At 43.8% G+C, this 23,454-nt stretch overlaps 1 protein-coding gene across 2 annotated transcripts in view; it reads right to left on the reverse strand.

Annotated features, from left to right (window-relative positions):
• OSBPL6 (oxysterol binding protein like 6) overlaps window positions 1–23,454 on the reverse strand; it is a 755,438-nt gene that overhangs the window by 453,518 nt on the left and 278,466 nt on the right. For both annotated transcript variants that reach the window (XM_078681507.1, XM_078681506.1), the window contains exon 4: window positions 1,104–1,157. In XM_078681507.1, the coding sequence (XP_078537633.1) occupies window positions 1,104–1,157 (54 nt within the window). The remainder of the gene's footprint in view (window positions 1–1,103; window positions 1,158–23,454) is intronic.

A 23,454-nucleotide genomic window follows, 5' to 3' on the forward strand; every position in this document is an offset into this window, starting at 1 on the left:
CTGTTAAAATGGGGATTTAGAGAGAGTATTCTACAGGACTTGAATCACTATTTCTCTCCTGGTGAGCAGAAAACTCCTCAGAGGTTTCAGCGTGGTTGCACTTGGCGCTGTAGTTTTAGGCTCCATTGTACAGCAGGATACTGACTCCTTGTCGAAACAGAAGCAGTGCCCTCTTTTCAGGTTCCTTGTGAAGCAGCCAGTTGCAGAGGACTCCGAAGGAACACTGCCATAATACAGTCAGGCGGAATGAATAAACGCGAGTTGCACTTAGCGAGGTTCAGCGGGCTCAAATAGTAGGATTTATGCCATGTTAGGAGGTCCTGGTCCTCTTGCAATGCACTGGTAGTCGTATCCGTATCGCCTATAGCATGGTTGCCCGAGCGAAAATGCTATAACTTGAGCAAATGAGACCGCTAGAGCATAATTATTAATAAAAGGTTTTCTTAGAAAAGTCACTTGCCGGGTAGGCAGCAAATCTGTCCGACACAAGAGAAGAAACAACAGGATGGAGTTTTGAACTACTTTTTTAATTCCGTTGGACGGGGTCTGGAGTCATTTTCAGGCACTTTCAATAAATTATACTTTTCTTTTAAGGTGAGCATTCTACTAGGGTAGGGACATCTGTCATCGAGCACGGGACCTCTTTGGATAAGCACTGGGACGAAGAAGACAGACGAGGGGGTAATTGCCATTCGTATTATCTGTTGTGGTGGACGTAACATATTAAAAATCATACATGAAATATATTTACTGATAATAATTATTACATACATGTATGATAAAGCACACCACAAGTGAAAAGAAAAACATACTTGCAATCCCACTGACTTTAGCATTCTAAGACTGTAAACAAATTACTCTTCACTGTAAATCTGGCCACGGCCTCTTCCAATTCACAAACATATTAGCCCATCAATCACGGCGTGTCAGTAATTCCCTCTGAAGGCGGGGGGCGCTTCTGGAAGGCCCACGCGAGCTGTGTGGGATGAGCAGCCTGGAGAGCCGCCGCTGCAGCTGAGGTGGGGCGCGTGCGGCCACGCGCGTGAGTCATGCAGCCTAGGTTTGTTCGATTTTCTGACGAACATTGTTCACGGTGTACTTACATCTATTGGAGACTTTGAGTACTTCAAGATCCCATTATCCAGAACGAAAAAACGCTGTAAAAGGAACAGAGGTAGTCATTAGAGGACAAAGAAGAATGCGCTTTTACTGTCAAATTATATTTACAGGTCGTGCAAAAAAAAATATACCAAATATGCTCGGACTTTTTTTTCGTTGAAAGCGAAGCTGAGTGTTTCTAATAACTTTGTGTAATTTTCTTTAACCACATCCAGCCATTTTGACCCTCTGTCGGTTCTTTTAAGTGTTTTCCTCTTTTTGGAGTACTTTTCCACCTTCGATTTTAGCACTGTTCAATGAGGTGGCGCCAGCGTGAATCAAAACTCGTTCAGACATTCAAAGGCTGGCCTGTGGCCAAGATCGGACTGGGACAGAAAATGGGCCAAGGTACCAAAATAAAAGTGGCCCCATTAGCGAACCACGTGGATAAAAAGTGGCCCTCAATCTGCAAATCGGGTCAGTTTTAATTTATAAAGGGCTATATAGGTGCTATGCAAGGTTTGGGAGACTACTTGCATTTGGGCAGGGCAGGGTTGGACTGGGACAAAAAATAGGCCCTGATACCAAAATAAACGTGGCCCCCATTAACGAAACAGATACTAAAAAGTGGCCTACATTTGGAAATCAGGTCAATTTTGAACTTGTAACAATAGACACGCAGTATGAGTATTTTGCCAGGTATTGGAGGCTGCATGCATTTCTGTTTGTTGCAGGCAATGTTTGTGGTAATATCAGGGAAATAAACAGCAAAAACCTGCCTACCAGACTATAAAACAGGCACACAAACTGGTAGAAAAAAAAGGCTCATACACTGATCTGTCAGACCAGCATACCGCGCACTGCCTCTTTGCCCTAAAGGATAGTCCAATCCTGGTTATAGCCAATGACCAGAAAACGGACCCACAAACAACCAGAAAACAAGCCTACACACTGACCTGCCAGACCAGTCCTTCTGGCACCCCCAGATTGCCATATAGGCCAGTCTGACTCTGTATGGTAAGTGCCCTGGGATACCGGCATTGCATCAGCAATGCTATCAAGTTGCTGCATGAACGCCACAGCCAGAAATATCAGCAATTTATTTATTATTTATGAACCTTCTAAACTTTAAATGCTTCTATGTTTTTTAACTAAATCTTTAATGTAGGTTTTACATTTTTGTGTTAAAACATAAGCCACATCAGGGCAGTATAGCTGGCAAAAACATTTCCCGTCCTGGGCGTGGTTGCCCTAAAAAAGTTGGACATTCCTTGTTTCCAACACGAGTTCTAAACTGTTAAGAGTGTATTGGGGGGAGTGAGAGGGGCAAAGGTATACCACTAAGGGCCTAATTATGAGTCTGGTGGTCCACAGGCCGCTAGACTCACTGTGGTGCGACGGTGGCGGCAGTACGACCGCCCTATTTCAACTAGAACAGTCGGACAGCGATTGCACCACCACACTCCCAGGGATCAGAGATCAGAGATCCCTAGCAATATGTGGTACCGCCAAGCATATTACAAGTTTCCTCTCCACCACAATTTTCATGGCGGTTCCTCCTCCATGAACACCGTGGTGGAGAGGAAACAAAGTGGGCCCTAAGGGTAATGCGGTGGCCCCCCTGTGTACATGCACCCCAGTACCCCTCACGGCATGGACTGCACCAGTCCATGCCGTGTTGGTACTGCCTTTAATGTTCCCATTGTGGTCCTATTTCATAGGCACCACAAAAGAACGGCCCACCAGTGACAAAAAAGTTGGAATCTGGCAGGCAGTGTGCACACAGGTTTGTTGGTGCGGGGCAGTGGCGTGGCAGTCCCGCAATGCCAAACTCCTAATCAGGCCCCAAGAAATTACCTCTACTCTTCATTTATCACAATGCCTGATAGGTTCAAGCAGTACCAAATAACATTTAAGTTAAGAGCACAACACAATAAAATTCCTTAACCAATTCAGAACAAGCACTGGCAAAGCCAATAGATTTGGCACTGGTTGCCAGCTATTTCGTTTTGTCAATCGCATTTTTTTGTCATTGTCTCTGCAAAACTTTATTGGGGAAGATACTGGGTGGGCACTCGCCAATATAAAAAAAATGGTTATATGCAAATATATTCTTTTTTTTATTCAAAAAGGGTTGTATGAAATAACGTTGACTTTTGAAATGGGACCTACATTAAAGTTAATATTGCTGCGGTAATAATGTTGTGTCCTTCATTATTACTTGTGATAATTTCAAGTAATTTTTATTACATTGATTCTTGAATTTTTTTAATTTATTTAGTTTTTTTTCTTCAAGAAAATCTCTCATAAAACATATAAGCTCAAAACACAGATCATTAGAACATTAAAAATATATACATACATAAATACAACAAAGTAGGTTCCATTTAACAAATCACTAAAACACAATGTGTGCAGACAGAAATAGGCTTAAAACTGACCACTTAATTTATGTCTTTATCGCCATCCTTAATATAAAAATCTAGAAAGACCAAAAACTAGCACATCATTATTTTCTGCTTTAAAAATCCAAATCGCAATTCCACATTGCCTTACTGCAAAATTTAGACAGATTGGAATGATCCATTTTCTACTAATTTAATGTAAACGTTGCAAAAGAACAATAAGTGAGACTCCATCTCTGCCTGCTCCTTACACACAAGAGAGGCATCAGTTTCCATGGAAGGAGCTTTTGATTAGCCGCAAAAGCTACTGATTGGCAGGATCCTGAATTTTAAGTATAGGTTCCGTGCCTTCACATGTTCAATTATATCAAGAAAAGGCTTGGATGCCAGCATATATTTGATTTCTGTGAACCTTTCCACCAGAGTACTATTTTTTGACTCTTGGACCAACTTTCAAATACCAAGAACCAATATCTTGATTTTAATAATGGCACTGATACTTTTGTAATGGCTTGCAGGTGTTTCCCAAACTTCTTGTAAATGTAATATATTTTACATAAACAAACCGTGATAATTTGAACCCTCAATCCAATCCTTTCAGTTCCATGAACAATTCCCTATAAGGGCCTAACTGGCTAGTCAACCAGAGTCTTGATCAGTATAAAATGATCCGTACATTTGCAACATGCAATATATTTTTCAACCCGAAGTTCAGGTAGAGGGGAGTCATAGGAGCAGAAGGGGGCATTCTAAGTAATGCTCTTATTAATTTAGTCTCTGTTTTTACAAGGTTGGTTAAATTGTAATTGCACCGCAGTTCAGTCATACAATGCAGTGCCTAGCCCTTTTGCTCGGTAGATTTCTACAACTGGAGATACCAGTCAGTAATATGACGGTTTCTGCGATCTCAGTATCGCAAAAGCTTTGTGTTTGAATGTCGTTTACCTCTTTGTAAACTGAGTGGCTCATGATAGTAGTTTAGCCAACCTGACCCCCCATGTAATCAAAATCACGTATTATTTCCAGCAAAATGTCTCCCATTTCATTTTACCCCAAAAACACCTGTGAGGACTGAATGCCATAAATTTTGTTTTACTGGGATTCATTTCTAATTCATCTCTTTTAAAAAAAGAAGTTAAAATGCATCTGCTAAATAAATTCTAATAAGACTAGACCCGAAGCCAGTGAGCTTTTCTACTTTCTGGGGCACATCCGGTGCTTAATTACACTGATTGAGTGTTATATTGTATATGTTTTGATGACTGCTTATTCCTTTTGCAGTTCTCCCTTGTATGTATAACTTATCTGTTGTATGTATAGCGCTCTGATACCCTAACAGGTCATGTTCATGCTATATAAAACTCCAAATAATAAAAATAAATCTAAAATATTCTTTGCAGGAATTTGCAAATTTATCAAGCAAAGTTTGCAAGCCCAATGGAGATATGCAGGTAGATTCATCAACGAAAAATCGGCTCGCAAAGGGCCAGATTCTGCGAATCTGGCCCTTTGCGAGCGCAATTCTTGCATTTGGGATTCATCATCCCAAATGCAAAAATCGGTAATTGTGAAATCGCATATTTGCGAGGAATTGCATTTAAGAAATCTCTATTTGAGATTCCTTAAATGCAATTCATTAACCATTTTTTATTAGCGAATTCGCAATATTTGGCCGCTATTTACCACGAAGTCTGACTTCGTGGTAAATAGCGAACAAATAGAAAAAAGCACTTTAGTGCATTTTTCTCTGTTGCATGTTACACACACACATGTCCTTTGGACATGTGTGTGCGCAACACCTGTGTAAATTTGCATTTCAGGGGTGCTACAAGGGGCACCCTTGAAATCGCATCCTTATTGCGATTAGCAAATTGCTAATTGCAAATAAGGAATAACTCCCCATTCATTCCTATGGGCCTGTAGGCCCATAGGAATGAATGGGAAGTTATTCCTTATTTGCAATTAGCAATTTGCTAATCGCAATTAAGGAAAATGTAGGAATCGCAATATTTTTTGCAATTCCTACATGAATCCCGTTTTGCAAGTCCTTAATAGCGATTCCTTATGAATCGCTATTACAGACTCGCAAAACGGGACTTTGATGAATCTAGGTGTTAAGAGATTAACAGAGTATCATCTGTAAACAAGAGTGCTGGTATATTTTAATCAGCTAACTTTGGGGAATCATTATTACATATATAAAGAGAATTAATCACTACATTTATATACAGGGTGAATAAAGTTATGACAAGCACACACCCCTGACCGACCCCTCTCTGGATCTTTATCTGGTCAGTCAGCTCTTTTTTCCTGCCCCATCTTACTTGGGCGTAGTTATCAGTATGTAGCCGGATTATTACCTCTAATAGATTGGTTAGCCTATTCAAATACCTCTGCACCCTTCACAGGGTAACTCGACGGACCAGGTTGAAGGATGCCTTTATGTCCAAGAACATTACTACAAACAGGTGTTCGTGGTTCAAATAGACAGACTTCTATACAGTAAAACAAAACGAAAAACATGATCAATAGAACTTATTTGCTCTCTAAATCGTGCCTGTAAATGAGATGATGCATGATTCTTGAATCCAATTCTGCACCCTGGTCAGTGATTGTTTATCAAAGATCTTCTGGGGGTTGTCGATCCGCTTGATTGGCTTACAATTTCCAATAATTTTTCGTTTCTACTTTTTATACATTAGAATGATTTCAGTCTCTTTCCAAGATGTCTATGTAGTAGCACACACTATAACCGCATTTGATAGTAATTCAAAATATGTACCCCCATACAACAGGTTCTGGGCGAAATAAATCCCCAGGTATCTGATCCAGTCCTAGTGCTTTACCACTTTTCAAAGTCTCAACAGCTTTTAATGTTTCAGCTACCAAGAATTTAATTGGGGAACTACACCTATAACCTTCACACAAAGTGTACAGATCTATAAAGTGCTTGTGCCATACTCAGAGGCTGTGTATAAAATGTCTCATTCACGACTACTGGTCGAGTACCATGTTAAGGATGTGCCAGAATGATCTACTTTCCTTGTTCCTCATAGAGGTTAAAATACCTTGGCATGTAGATGTCTCCCACTTTCTCTTGCTTGCATCTTCAGGCTTCAAAAGATCTACATGCCCACTCGCTACGATGAGTCAGATTTGATCAGGGAATGCTATCTTTAGAGTCTACTGGCCTGTTGCTGGTGAGAGAGTTCCAGCTGGCAAAGGACCGGTGTTAAACTCCTTCAGAAAGTGAATGAGCAATGCGGATGCTTTTAAATCTTGCTTTTATCTTGTCGTATTTGCTGTGTATTCAAAGACAGAAGTCAAAAGCCAGCTTATGTCTTCTTACAAACTACTGCTTGTTTATCCTGAAGATTGGTGTTTACTTTTCTTTTTCAGACTACAAAGATAGAGGATTTTGCAGTGCGAACTGTCTGGACATTGTGCCGTGGTGCATTGAGGGTCACATGAAAGGCTGTGGGATGTCAGTTTTTTTTTATAACAAATCAAAAAAATCAGAACTCAATGTGTTTATGATAAATATTTGTGGAATCTTGATTTCAACCCATTATCAGTTGTACGCTATATAGTTTTATCATTTAAACTGCATGTCAGTGGGAAAATATGTGGCCATTTCAATGGCAAATGTGCTTGTCTGTAAATGACTGTGCACTACCATATAATGCTTTTGTAATATATTTATTAAAAGTGAGAGTTTTTAAACATGGGCTTATAAACATTCCTGCACCTGTCCTGATGACAAAGCAGTTAGTGAACTAAGAGGCAAGTCAGGGGTCATGTGTACCCTATATGTGGGCTAGAATCTTATTATACATGGGGCAATAGTTTAGCCTACTGAATCAAACACAAGGTTTTGCACAGTAGAATATGCTTAACTCACATATTTGAAGGTGTGCTCATATATAATAATGAAGAAAAGGCAATTCAGTGAAATTAAATATTTGTCTTGGATCACACAATTTAGCACCAGCTTATGAGTCAAGCAATGCAGGTCTGGTAACATTTTATAATTTTTTGAGGCCTGATCTTGGACCAGTCTTTAAATCCTTCTACATTCAGCGATCGCTGCAAAATGTTCACTTTTAGGTTCTTTAATTTAGCTGACTCACTCTACTCTAACAGCACATTAGTACCCCTTAGCGGTTCCCATCCCTGAATCCTTGAAACCTGACACTACCCCCTTAATGTCACCCTTCCCGGACCTCAAAAACTCCTACCTATCCCTTAACGCTATCAATACCTAAACTTTACAATCACTTACTATACCTTCACACTACCCTTCCCTGAACCCTGAAAACCTCTTACTACCCCACAGTGAGCCAACCCCACAATCCCTAGCAGGTGACAGACAGCACGTTTCTTGGGGGACTTTGCTGCCTGTCTCGGTCCTTCAAAGTTTAACAACATAACTAAGTACCTTCTTCGTTTTTTGAAGATGTTGAAAATGCTTCTTTTGTTCTCCCCTACTGCTCCCTGGCTTCCAGAGTCTAGTGTAAACTACTTCCAGTTGAACATGTAGTTCTTACACACAGTGATTTAATCCATCTTCAACCTTCTGTGTGTTTGACGGGGTTCAGGGGGACAACCAACTGACCATTTGAGAACACTTGTAGGCCCTGGGTTCATGTGGAAAGCAGGAGACATCCCTGTCTTCTTTAAAGGCAAGTAAAGCAATATTCTTCCTTCTTCAAATGTTTCTTTCATGTACAGGAATGTTCTGTTTAGATGTTGGCCAGATAATTTGAGTGGCAACTTTATTAGGCACCATCCATGCAGCCCCTCCACCCCCAATCCCACGTTTACAGCACTTTCAGTCTTATTTGACTTTAAACTGTCACCGTAGCCAGGGTTCACGATGGCACCAGTCAGACTGCCCACACAAGAGCTCCTTAACCCCTCCCAGGTTCAGATGATTCTCTACAGAAAATTACTCTGGAACAAGTAGAAGAGATAAGATTCTCCCTGGGATTGTTATGATTGATCAGGCAAGTGCACTCAGACACACAGGCCCAGATCTAACTAGATAATCCTGGTAAAATGTCAAGGATTGAGAGTGAACATGGAGTTAAGTATGGGTGCATACTGAGCCCCTGCTCTTTTTCTTCTTCCATAATTGTTAGAAAGTGGATTATTGGTTTGGGGCAAATGTAGATCTGCCACTGGCAATAAGGCCACTAACACATGATAGGACTCAGCATAGGTCTTAGAAAAGTATTCCTAAGCTCAACCCTTGGTAGCTTGGCTGTGAGCAGGCAGGCTTAACTTCAAAGACAGGTATGTAAAGCATTCAAAAACACCAATTCAGTAAATAATTAAGACACAACACATAATAAAAATCCAACACCCATTTATAACAATAGGAAATATTTGTATCTTTAAAATTACACCAAAACAACAAAAATCCAATGTAGGGAACTGGAGATATCAATTTTCAAAGATTTAGCATTATATAGCACTTAGAAATATATAGCACCTTATTGGGATATCTGGTCGCGATAGACCGGCCCAAAGTCAAAGTTTCAGGCCGACCGCAATGGAGCCCTGAGCGGCTCCCACTCGCGTTAGGTCCTGGTCACAGTTTTTATCTTCGGAATTAGAAACTTGTCTGGAGCTTTTCTTCCTGGAGTCCCTCGAACCTCTCAGCCAGTCTGGATTCGGTGAGGGTTCGCCGGATTGCCTTGCGATGAGTTCCTGGTCAAACTTAAGGAAGTCCGACCTCCGGAGCGTTTCAGTGGGGCAAACCCAGGATCTAGGCCAACACGTGGTTGAAGGCAGGCGGCTTGGCTTTCGCGGTTGCTCCCGGTCACCTTTTCTTCATTCGGACTTGGAATCTTTTACAGAGCTTTTTCTCTTGGGGTCCCTTGATGCTCTTTACTAGGCCGAATTCGGTGAGGGTTTGCCGGTCTTGGATTTCTTCTACTCCCGGTCAAACTCTGGAAGTGGGACCTACAGAACTTTTAGCTGGACGAACCTGGATGGCTTGGCCGGCTCGCGGTTGTTGGCAGGCAGCTTGGCTGGCCAGGTTGAGTCGGTCCCTTTATGGAGATTTTTTTCAAAGTTGCTCCAAAGTTCTTGAACTTCTTCCTGAATTTACTCAAGGGGTCCCAAAGTGTCTCACACTCACTCCAAGGGTCTGGAAACTCCAAGATAGTCCTTGAAAGTTGAGGACTTCAAATCCGATAATCCACTTGGACAAAACCCTTACACATCCACTGGAGTTCTCCAGGCTGAGGATCCTTGGTGGTTATGGTCCAGGTGAGCCATGTTAACCTGTAGCTTTAAGGGAGTCCACTCTTTAGTTATTTTGCAGCAAGGTAATCCACAGGGCTGGAGCTTCAGCTGGTGCAGTCTTCAGAGGACAGGCCTTAGAACTTTGCACCCCAACTTCTCAGCATGGCAACGTCGTGCCTCCTTAAGTTTCAAGCAGCAGATCTGAGACACTCTGCCCCTCTCAGATACTTATTGCAAGGTTTCTGGGTCAAGCAGGAGGTCACTGCTGACCAATGGGAGCAGGACAACTCCCCAAGAATATGACCACATTCTGTAGAGTGTGGCATTATTTTGTCCCAGAGTGCACCAAATCCTCCAAATTCATAATGGCTGATCTTCCAGGAGGGAGGTAAGAGCTGGCTAAACACATCCCTAGGATGGATACTTTTCATAAACGCTCCCCCTACATTTCTTCCATAAGCCTAGCTCTGGCTGAGGTGAAAAGTTTAGAGTTGTAAATGACACTAAGGCCTCCTCTTCTCTCTGAAGACCATGGTTTACGACTCCTCCCCTTGCTCTGGCAGTCCTGTGTAGCAGCACACTGCCCTCCCAGCAGACCCGGCTAAACCCAGGGGCTCTTTATCACCTCTTCAAGGCAGCCTGGCTAATCCACTTAACTCTGACCAATCAGGACAGGTCACTGGAAGGCTGATTCGGGACTTGCAAACAAGAAAGTCTTATAACTTCTTGTATGTCCACTTTAGGAGAAATTCAACCATATCATATTCTTGAGTTTATTAATACCATTCGGGGAAGTTTTTGAATGGTACTTCTAGCCCTCTCCTATCAAGAGTTATTGGTTAATAACTTCCTGCTATGTTAACCTATGTGGCGGGGGCGTGGCCAACTGACGGGCATGGAGGACGTGAGCTGAAAGAGCTCCGTCTCCTACCCTGACACATAGGCAATAATCCTGGCTGTTCCTAGACCCAAGGAGCTGCGGTGTCCACCTGGGTGCAACGGAGCGTGTCTGGAGCCTGCAGCGGGGATCAGAGCGTTGAATACCTGCTGGGCGCTGCCAATACCAAGGCTGATTCTGTACGACTACCGGCCTCGGAAGAAAAGGGGCGGAGTCGAGTCTGCTGGATGACGGCCTTCGGCTATATCGCTGCTGGACTGAATCCCCGATGCTGCTGAGAGGAGCCGATCTGCAGGTGGAGTAGAGGTCTCCGATCGGAGGAGTTGTGGACACCGGCGGAGGCGAGTGCGGGGATCTTGCTGCCTCACAGCGCTGCAACAGCGACCCAAGTATACAAAATGGCGGAGGCAGACGGCAGTCTCTGATTTCAGCAGGAGCGAGGACGGTGACTGGCAGCGCTCTGCTGAAGGAACGAGCGGGGACTGTCACTTGCTGGTGCAGGGGTAGGTGGAGGGCAGTGGGCATTTTATTAATTTCCCCCCCACCACTGTCAGAGATGTGGCTGATTGATAGCTTATGCCGAACTGTGTAGCATGATCCTGGAGCCTGGAGGGAGAAGATCCTACTACTATGCTGGTTATATCTACTCCTTGCCAATTGGGACTGTGTAGCATTGTACTGGGGCACTTTATACACACAGGCCCGCTTTGGGGATGTGCCCTGCCTCTTTGTGGCACTAGCTGGAAGACTGTTGCATAGCTGCCCTATGAGTGCCTGCATCCCTGCCTGCCCTGATCAGTGAATTACGAACTAGGTGGAGTAACGCCCTTCTCCTGCGGTCTACCATGGAGGTGGGGGGACACATGGCTGCATTGTTGTTATGGTAGAAATTGCGCCTCTGAGACTGAGCGGAAGAGTACTGGGGATACGGCGGCCGGCGGCTGGCATCTGACAGGGCCCACCGGGTGTGTGCAGCAACGGACAGGTAAAGGCTAAATAATTATAATTGTGGCCTGAAGACCTTGCGCCTATAGGAGAGCTTGGTGCACTCCGAAGACCTGTGCACCAGAAACAAGCAAGCGGACGCCACCGCTGATGGCACACCGCAACTCACAATTTGGCAGTGATCCCTCCAACGCTTCTGACGATGACGTGATACCTCCTACTGGTGTAGATCCCCATGATGCTAAGTTGGACTTGATCCTGAAAGAAATCCGTGACTCACGTACGGCGCTGGAGTCACGCATTGACACAATGTCCACCAGCCTCAACTTATTACAGACGGACCATAAAAAGCTGGCCGATAAAGTCAAATCGAATAAATTGGCATTGGACGACCTTATACCTCAGCAAACTGAGCACTCCACCCAACTTGAACAATTCCAGTGACAACTGAAAGGACTGCAGGACAGGGTGGATGACGTGGAAGGGAGGTCCGGTCGCAATAACGTTCGTATACTTGGCATGTGTACAGTGTGTAGCATTACCAATGTCTGCTTAGTGGGTCCAGACGGCATATGCTTTACAGGGAGGTGTGTCAATGTAACCAAGACATACTTATATGCATGATTTGTTTTTCCGAACTGCCGCAGTTCAGGCCTTCATCTCCCAGGCGACTGCGATGATGCATTTTTTGTTTGCAGTCCATGTTGGACTTTTGTTCTTTGTTTGGTCCTCTGTTGTTTTATGGGGGAACCTAGTATTGGGGAGTTTCCATGCAGAGGCATGCTCAGCTTTTCAACAGTCTTTCTATACAGGATTCCGGTATCCACAGGATACACTGCAATTACACTTTCGACATCATGATGGCATTACATAATACGTACACCTACTGCACATGGAATGTGAGGGGGCTGGGCTCAATTCATAAAAGACACCGGGTTCTGGCACATTTTAATAGAAGGAAAGTCGCCATAGTCTACTTACAAGAAACTCATCTTCATACTGGTGAAGCAGCCAAATTGCGGAGAAAATGGAAGGGGCAACTGTTCGCTACAACATATTCGGCTTTCTCCAGGGGGGCGGCGGTGTGGATGCCCTTAGAGCAAAAAATAGACATCAACGGTAGATATGTGCTTCTACACGGCTTATTTGATGGGACACATGGTCATGGGCTGTATATATGCACCAAACACTGATCAGGATAAATTTCTAGCTACGCTGGGGGCAGCCTTGACGGATTGGGCTGCATATCCCTGGGTGATAGGGGGAGATTTCAACGCTTTGTTAGATATCGACTTAGACAGGTCCCATCCCTGGCTACATGCCACTGAAAGCAAAAACCAAGCTGAGGCGCTTAGGGGCAGGACAGACGGCTGGGACCTACATGACGCATGGCGTGCAAGACCCAGAGCGCACAGGAAATACTCCTTTTATTCACCACCACACAGACTACACACTCAGATAGATAGATTCCTATGTTCCGGCACCCTACTGGAGTCCATTACCTCAGTGCTCCATATGGGAAAAACTCTGTCAGATCATAACCCTGTGGAATTAACTATGCAGTGGGGCAGGATTCCAACACCGATACCGACTTGGAAACTACAACCCGAGATGCTGGAGGATCAGGTCTTCCGCACAACTCTTTCAGAAGCGATAGTAAATTACTTCTCGGTGAATAAGGGTCTGCTAGTTCCCGTCAGGTAGAATGGGACGCCTTCAAAACGGTCATCAGGGGGGTGGCAATTAGCACTAAGGCAGGAGTACGACTCACCCTTGTAGAGCGACTTACAGAGACGGAGGGCAGGTTGGCCGCGCTGGAGGGGGAGGCTGCAGGGACGAACGACCAATTAACACAATAGCGAGAGACTAACAGTCAATACAAGGAGCTACTTGAAGAGTTACATGTTGTGGATTACAGGTTGTATACACACAAAAGCAACATGCACTAGCTGACAGGTCGGGGCCACTGCTGGCACGGTTGGTCCGGGACGCCCCCTTGCCTACACCCGTATTGGAAATCCGGAACAACATGGACGTGGTGGTAAACACGCAAATAGACATTAATACCGCATTTAAAGACTATTATGAACATCTTTACGGTCTTATTGACACTGACTTTGCATCGCTTTTTGATGGTTTATGTGTCCCCCAACTTACACAGCACCAGCGCGATGACTTAATACGACCAATAACAGTGGCAGAAATAAGGCAGGCGATTAAGGCATTACCACGTAATAAGACCCCAGGGAATGATGGCCTCCCGGCCGAATTTTACACAATATATGCCGACTTGCTAACTCCTCATTTGCAATGTCTTTATCACAAATCGCTGGAGGAAGGCGGGCTCCCTGCTACTACATTGCAGGCGTTGGTGGTTTCGCTATTAGATCCCGGAAGGGATGCTTTGCTTATTTCAAGTTATAGACCATTATCACTCCTCAACACGGCTATTCGCCTCAATCATTTTATTCCCACGCTGATACATCCCGATCAGTGTGGGTTTGTGCCTGGTAGGAATACAGCACTCAACATTAGACGGCTACACTAAGTTATGTTAGGCACACACGGTACGGGAACCACGGAAGGCTGCATATCCCTTGACCTGAGACAGGCGTTTGACTCCCTACGGTGGGACTATATGTTCTATGCCCTCGCACGCTTTGGCCTTCCTGAGGAATACATAGCATGGGTGCGCTTACTGTATACAAACCCCACGGCGCGAACACGCACGGGGCGGCACATCTCAGGACAATACATAGTGGCTCGGGTGACAAGACAGGGCTGCGCCCTGTCACCGTTATTGTTCATCCTGGCGCTGGAACCACTCCTACATAGACTCTGCGTTTTCGCAGGCTGCCGGGGTATAACGCGTGGTTGTACATTCCACACTGTCTCGGCGTATGCGGATGATCTTATTCTCTACATCAAGGACATGGTTGCTGACCCTCATCCCATGCCCTCCATATTTGAGTCGTTCCAGGGACTCTCTGGTCTGGCAATCAATGCCGCTAAGTCATACGCGTATTTCTTTGACGGCAATAAGCGGAGCTGATTTTTTCGGTTCGGCCCCTGGGCCTTCCACATAGCACCGGACACCTTTAAATATCTCGGGATACAGATTTACCTCAACAACTCGGACCTTCTAGATGGCAACCTGGGGCGTGCGATTACCGCTCTCAAATCCCAAATCCAGTTCTGGGTCTCACTGCCCCTGTCGGTGGCAGGCAGAGTTGCCGTCACAAAAATTGTATTATTACCGCGGCTCCTTTACTTCTTTACCAACCTGCCGCTACTTTCCATACGAGGACCTTTAAAGTGTTGAACTCTCTGGTGACAGAATTATTATGGGGCACAGCGCGTAGGCGTATTAGTCTGGCGAAGTTCCAACTTCAGGCGAAACACGGCGGGATGGGAGTACTGGACCTGCGTGCCAATTGTTATGCCAGCCAGTTGCAATGGCTGGTGTACTGGCTTGCTGGTCGCAATCTGCATGAACTGGATATGACATTACGAGATAGAGATAAGGGGATCATCCACAGGCTGTTACTACCACAAGCCCCCCTATCAACATCGGTGCCCCACTTATTGAAATTGGCTATGACTTACTGGAGGAGTACGGTGAGATATACTGGTCAGAAAGCACTTTAAGCCCCCACTATTCCGCTGCTGTATATTCCCACACATTCGGGAATACCACTAACATTGCCCTGCAGGCATGGACCGAAGCGGTCATCACTACACTAGGAGACTTCTTTGCAGGGGATGTACTAATGACACATGAAACATTTGTACGTGTTCATGGTGCCCCGGATACACTGTTCCTCCTACACGCACATGTCGCCAGGTTATTACGCACCACATGGTCGCTTGAAGATGTTGAGCCACCTACGAATGCACTGCTTACCCTGCAGTACCTGATGGGTAACGGGGCCAGACTGACAAAAATTCTAACTCACGGGATTCGAGTCGAGAGGGCGATCTCATTGCAGCCACTGCGCGACAAATGGGAGGGGGACGTGGGGCGTACATTTACAGTCAAAGAGTGGGACACTATACTGGGGTTCCCCAATAAGGTCTCCCATAATCCCAAATTTAAATGTATTCAATTGATGCTGTTACACAGAGCGTACTTGACCCAACACAGGTTGAGTGTTATGTTTACAGGGACGAACGATGACTGCCCACGCTACCACGCGCCCAATGCGGGATTGGTACACATGGTATGGGCTTGCCGTAGATTGGGTCACTACTGGGCGACGGTGTGCAAGATACTGACAGCGGTGGCACCGGTGCGCCGGAATGACACATTGGAATATTCTATACTGGGCCTGGGACCCGTGAAAAGAAAGGCAACCGGGCTCTCGTTTTGCTAATCTTGCGCTCCTCCTAGCCAAAAGAGCCATAACCACAAGATGGAAGGCCACTAGAGCCCCCTCCTTACAGGATTGGCATACCGAAATGTTGAAATGGGGCAGGGCGGAGGGGACTGAACTGAAAAGAGAGGAATATAGGCGTCTAAGGAAAACACCAATTTCACTGAGCTGGCATGCAATGCTGGAAGAATACGCTGCAATAGATATTTTGTCCTTTTAGGATATGGTGGGGTTGCTGCGGGGGGTCTGGTCTGCGGATATGGGACACTTGAGCTCCTCATGTTGCCTGTGCACTGTGCTGGATGCGCTCATAGGACTGTATAATTCAATCTTGACGGACTTTGAAATCAAAATACACACACCTGTGGATATGGATGACACGCTAATGCCATTTTTGGGTAATGAGGGCCGGGCACGCGGGGAGGGAGGGGAGGTGGGGGGGTTGTAATTTGTTAAGATGTTTTTATCTATACTACATCCAAGTAGATTGGACAATCAGCCACCTGTTTTGCCACAATTTTCGCGCGCACGGAAATACAGTGAATGTTCTATTTTGCTATATTATTAGTGCATTGTCACGACACCGGCTCATTATATGGTGCCTCTTTTGGACGATTATGGGTGTCTGACATTGTTAAAGTATATTATCTTATAATGGTTGTTGCCATGTCATAGTATGCCATGTCTTCATATGTCCTTATATACTGCTTTGCGATGTCTGGCTCACTTTTCTGTAAAATTAATAAAAACAAATTTTGAAAAAAATGTTAACCTATGTGGCAGGGGATTTGCAATGGGGAAAATGACTTGGGCCATTATTCCAGCACCAGGACTTACACAAACATATTTTATAAGTACTTTGCTTATATCTACAGGCCCCCACTCATGGGAAAACTAGGGGAGACTTTAGGGGTTCTGAATCTGTAGAAATATTGCAGATTCTTCCTCCACAGTGCTCCTAGCATCAAAGTCGAATTTGGGCAGCACTTTATCACAATGTGGGGAGTGAAATGTGACATTTCGCTTAGCCCAGGGCATAGAAAACTCATTTTATAAGGGTCTACCTTATAAATACCCGACCCCCAGCCTGGGACGCCTAGGGGAGACCCTGGTGGTTCCTAATATGCCAAAACATTGTAGGTTATCCATTTTTAAGTGCCCCAAACCCCAAAGTCGAGTTTGAGCACCATTTACTTTTTAAAAGCAGTCCTGCCACCCGGGGCTGCTTTTAAACTGACCTCCGGCTTTAGCAGTGTACACATGCAATTGCAGAAAAGCTGCTGGCCTTTAAACTGCCATGCCCTATTCATACTAGAGACTGCTAGGTAGTTTCAATCCCCCTGCCCTAATATGCACGAGGTCATGGGAAGCTGTTGGACACCTCTTCTGCCTTCAGAACCCCAAGACTCCAACAGGACAAGCTGCAGTTCACGATTGATTCCTTTACTTTCATTGGATTTCCAGTGCCAATCACAAGGGTACCCCATACCATAGTGTACCTTAGTGTATGTAGGTGTTTTCTCTGTATTCTAAATGTGTGTCTTTCAACATAGCACTGGCCCTGGGCCGGGTTAGGCAGAGCCCAGGGTCAGTCAGAGTCAGTTACCACCAGTACCATTCAGCAAAAAGTTGGGGGGTGCCCAGGGCACAGGATGACTTTGCAACATTAATGATTTGCGGAGTACCCACAGAAATGTCCTCCTAAAGTTGGTTCTGTATTTATTAAAGTTCTGCCTTGTGCCAAGGACCTGATGATTTTTGAGAGTACCAAAATAGGCTTGCAGCACCAATTTGGCAGAAAACTCAAGGAATCGTTTTTTTATGAAATGAAGGCCAGTCCATTACTAGTTATTGGGAAATTAAAAACTTGTAATAAGTCTCAAATTAAAAAATACTTGGGTTTTATGTTCACAAGCTGTCTACCACAGCGGTTCATAGGGAAAAGATGGTAACATCCTTATGGTGATGAGTTGCTTTGTAAGTTGTAATGCACTGTATACTGGTTTGCCTATGATACCCTTTCTTAAAACGTACAAAGCAAATGTTGTTCCTAGTCAAACAAGTGCACCAATCTGTAGGTGTGTGCTTTCAGGAAATGTGGAATGATTTAAAGTTGATGTATCGTATTGCTGGGATCTGCTGAACTTTGCCCTTAAATGTTAAGTTAATACTAAACTTCTGATCCATTCATACTGATTATCCCGACATGTTAGAAAAAAAAACAGCATTAAAGAGATCAATTATAAACGATGTGGACTATGCAACAAGTAAAAATCTGGCAACTTAGTGGCTGAATTCAGAAGCTATGTTGAGAGTATGCCAATATCTGTTATGCCCCCCTGATTCTGTTACAGACGTGTGTAAATAAACAAACAGCAGGGCTTTGCTTTTGTGCATGTGGAAGTCTAACCTGGAGAAATAAAGCATATAACTCATTTTCCCCATGTGAATCGCATTTGGCCCATTCACTGCTTTCATATCCTGTATTCGTAAAGGATTATCAATCCTCTGGAAGGCTGCACTTCCCTATTCCACGGCTGGGGTGCTGTGGAGGTTATATATCCAAAACATTTGCTCACCAAATTTAAATTCAATTGTGTTAGTTAGTACCCAACTGAAGTACATAACTCTGTTGCGGCCCAGCTAGGACAGCGCTTCAAGATGTCCAATGTGCACATACAAACAGTGCTTGCTTTAAAACATTCATTGGCACAGAGGGTTAAGGGAAGATGACGTTCAAACTCTTCCGATAACCAAATGTATAAAAAATCCTATTTTTACATCATTGTATCCAATGGTCGGATTATTCCCTTGCTCCATTAGAGAGATTCTATAGTTTCATGTGAAGTACAGCGATGGTCTGGAATTCACCCCATGTAAAACTGCTCCACCCAGCCCAATACTGCAAGAAGCTGCAACTATAATTAAGCCACAGGGGATGTCTGGGTCACAGCAGCCCACGTAGTTCAGAAAGCAGCTCCCAAGCCTGCAGCCTACCAAGGAAATGTTACTGGCAATCTTAATTTCTCTTCTGCTAAATCTTCAAAGAGGGGAGGGACGTGGAATGAGGAAGGAACGAGTTGGATGAGGACGGATGAAGATTACCAGTAAGAAACCAGGAATTATCTTCCGGTACATCTTCCTCATCCCAGTGCTAACTGTTATGAGAATGTATTCAAGTTTACCGATGAACACTTAGAACATGGGATGCTTAAACAGAATTACCTCTCTTATTTAATTAAACTACAATTTCAACAGACCCTGGTCCCAGTACTGTAGAAAAAATGCATTTTCTCAGGTGTGAGATACATTTAGACGACAATGGCTAACAGAAGTGTTTGAAGTAGCACATGTTGCAGCCCCATACATGTGTCTTGCAAAAGAATACCCTTTGCTTCTAACCACAATGAAGCTATACTTTTTGTGCATTTTTCTGGATTAGGTTTGGAATTCCTTTACCCATTAGATGATTAAGCTTGCGAGAGGGCTAATTGTACCGATTTACTATGCATAGCTATTTTGGGGGCTTTACCCTTCAAAAGACCTGCAGATGAAGGATTCTGATAAACTTAAGTTTTTTCTTATTTTTGATTATGTGGAAATATCTCTCTTAGCATCTAGAGGTTTTGATCTACTGTTTCTCCCTCTTGACAAAATTCTGGTAGAACCAATCCTAATCTACATGGAATTGGGATTTAACCTTTGGAACAAAACCTGGGCCTGTTCTGAGAACTGCATTTAGAAGTAATTGCTACAAGAAAGGCAACCTTGGCTGATATCCACTGCAAATCAACTGAAGACAAAGGTCCAAAATGACTTCACTGTAATCCCAGTAAAATGTGTGAAAAGCCCAAAGGCCTAATGGAGAATGGATAATTGGTCTTATGTTTTTTAAAATTACTAAAAATAGAAAGTACAGAAAGTAGAGTCCTTATCTCACTTAGAGACCCACCAAGTCTCCCCAAAACCTCTTATCGATGGACATTGATCTTCTAGAATGGATGCAGCTAATCCGAACTGAAAACCATCTCTAAGAAAATTCAGAATTAAAAAAGGATTGCGCAATTTTGAATTCTGTATACTTTTTGAGTACACGACAATTCAAAATGATTCCACTATTCAAAATAACTAATACCAATAAATTGCATTTTGAAACTTTGAATGCCTACTGGTACCTTTCTTGAACACCCTTACTTTTTAAATCCTATCCTTCAAACTTTCAAGCCATGAGATAAAGACGGTTTAATGCCTGTTGGGACAGATGAGGATTGTAGAGAAGATGTATCCAGGCACAGATGAAATGGAGGTAGATATGTCATCTGGAGAAGCTAGGGGAACCAATGGCGCTGTGGCCAATAAGGCGCCTCTAATATTATCATTGTCCTCTCCTCCTAAATATTCCCTAGCATCCTGGGGAGGAGTGTACTTGGAAGGAAAGCATAAAGGAGAAAGTTGGACCATTAGAGAGGCAGTGCATCCACACCTCATGGTTCTTAGCACCATATCTCTGAACAAAATTGGGAAAGCAGAGTTGACTTGGTTACCAAGAGATCTAAATATATTCCAGCGTCTGAGAACCAAATGAGAATTCTTAACAAGACTCAAAAGTATAATGTAGCAAGATAACATAAAAGTGTATGTGTGTGGATTCCCATCATTCACCAAACCTGGTGATAAGCTTCATCATTTGGGTATCCTTTTGTGTCAAATGACTTTCAAGCTCTATAAATATCAGAGCTCATGAATGTCAACGGTATAGTTACTAAGATGAGCAAGATCGAATGTGTGGGAACACGTAATTAAGTGCAGTGCAAAATGTGAAGTGAAAAAAATATATATAAAATTGATGCATGAACAGACAATACATTTTATTGGTGTCTGTCGTGATCAAAGGTTAATAACATGACTCAAGGACCAGTTTTAACAAATAGCTGTCCTCAACAAGAGGGGCAGGATTACAAACATCACTTTTATTATTGAGCTTTAGGTCAGAGGGCTGCACAAGCAGGAAAATCGTGGCTCCAGTAACAGGACATGGCGCGGGGGAGGAGCGGTCACGTGAGGAGCAGCGGACAGGCCAGTGGCGGTGCGAGCGGACAGGCGGGAGGAGCGCCGGCGGAGGTAAGGGGACCAATGTCGGGGCAGGCGGGGGTCGGGGCAGGCGGGGGTCAGGGCAGTCGGGGGACGGGGCAGGCGGGGGACGGGCTGTTTTAGTCATGCGGTCAGGCCACTCTGAAATATGCATAGTGGGAGAGTGGTTATTTTTTAAAGATTTGCCCTGCCTAGCAACGAAAGTGGGAGTTCGCTCCAGAGAGATATGTTGTACACAAGTCCTTTGAGAAGTGGTTTGGGTCGGGGCAGGCGGGGGACGGGCCGGGCGGGGGCCCAGCCTGATGGACAATGTAGGGGCGGGTGGGGGGCGGGGAAGCTGCCTGTTGCTCCCGGACAAGGTCGGGACGGGCTGCTAGTACATATATATATATATATAGTATATATATATATATATATATATATATATATATATATATATATATATATATATATATATATATATATATATATATATATATGTATGTATATCACCAACACCTCCTCCAAAAGAAAGAGCTGAGGCCTCATGGGGGACTGTTTCAGAAGCACTTTAATAAAGAAAAACGGCACAATGCATTTCGGCCTGTCCGGCCTTCTTCAGGTGGCTGTGTGTCAGGGGGTCTTGGAGCACCTTGTTTTTGATCGTCCAGCATCATCCCCATTGGTGGGGACCTGCTCCGCCCCTTAATCCATGTCTTGCTCACCACACTGCAGTTCGTGCAAACTATGAGTCCCAGGATGCAACATTCAGCCAGGTAGGTGCTGCGGGGGGGAAGAATTCTGCCCAAATGGGATCGAAGGGTGCAGGATGAATAGAGGTACCCCTTATAGGCCAATACCCTGTTTTCGGTGCTTCCTCGGTCCCCCAAATACCACTTCATGTATGTATATATATATATATATATATATATATATATATATATATGTGTATATATATATATATATATATATATATATTCCTTAAGAATCTCTCGCCTCTACATCCCTCACGGCGGAGTCACGGCACAGCAACAGGTAAGTCATTCAAAATGATTTTTTTATTCACACACCATGTGCAAAGATACCGTGCAGAAAATTGGATGGCCTACGCGTTTCGGCTGCTCCTAGCCTTCCACTGGACCATAGAGTCCCTGGAGTCTATACCATTTTTAAAGTGCTATGTGCAGTACCCTTTTCCCTTTCCATTGCTCCTCTAGACTGTCAACCTTGCTTACAGTTCGTGGCAGCATAGTGGTCGCCATGTTCTTATTCCATTACAGTGAAATACTAAATATCACAATACTGACAGAGTACACATTAAAAATCAAAAATCAAAAGTCAAAAAACTTTCTCTGCATGTTGGCCGTCCAAGAGATGGGAACATATAGGAGAATATGTCAGACAACTTATAAAGTCATAGTAAAGTACATCAAAAAATTAATGATTGTTATTCATTACATTGTTCTATATTTCTTCTTTTGTTGTCTTCCATTATGTTACCAAAAAAGAAGAAAGAGAGGGAGGGGAGAGAAGGGAAGAGATGGGGAAAGGGAGGACGGGGAGGACCGGGACCTGAGAGGGAAAAGATGAGGAAAGGGGGGAGGGGGAGGGGGGATTGGGGTGGGAGAGAGTTTTTTGGGAAGAGAAGAAGAATGGGGAAGGAAAGGAAAGAAGAAAGAGGCAAAAGGTTTTGTTTCAATGATTGGATCAGGGTTCTATTTCCATATCTCCGTGGATATAAATTCAATTCACAGTGAATTAGAGTCTGTCTTTTTTCCACCAAAGTTTTTCTGTCCCGTGGCGGACTTTTCCAGTTCTTAATTATCTTGTATAATATGTTACAATATTTACAAGTTTTTATATCCCAAATAGGGGTTCCAATTTTGGGTACTTCCCTCTTTTAGTTGGAATATTTACACTTCTTCATGTTAAGTACATTTCTATCTTGTAGCAAAATATATCAGTCTTTGGGATTCAGTTCAGGCTTTCCATTCACTTATTTCCCTGTCCCTTCATTGTCCTTCTTTTTTCTGGTCAACATGCTGTTTTTTATGTATGGTTTATGTTCATTCAGTATTCATTGGCAACTTCATCGCCACTCATCTACAACTTTACACCTATATATAATTATATGCAGATTTCCTTAAGTTTGGAGTTCAAATCTTTCTAAGTTCTTTTCTTTGTTCATTCACCCTTTTTTCCCTGTTTGTTTGTACCAGTCACTATTTACAAATGTACAAACAGTTCTGCATCTTGATTGTGTCCATATGGATATTCTGTCCCCATTCCCAGGATCATTCTTGATTCAAATTTACATAGTTGTTGTGTACGATCTGCCCCTCTTTCTGATGGTTTACTGAGTTTGATCCCTGAGTATTTCAGTAGGTCGGAGTTGTTCTGATGACAATCGGCA

This window comes from Lissotriton helveticus, chromosome 3_1 (genome assembly GCF_964261635.1).
Source record: "Lissotriton helveticus chromosome 3_1, aLisHel1.1, whole genome shotgun sequence".
Classification (NCBI taxonomy): domain Eukaryota; kingdom Metazoa; phylum Chordata; class Amphibia; order Caudata; family Salamandridae; genus Lissotriton; species Lissotriton helveticus.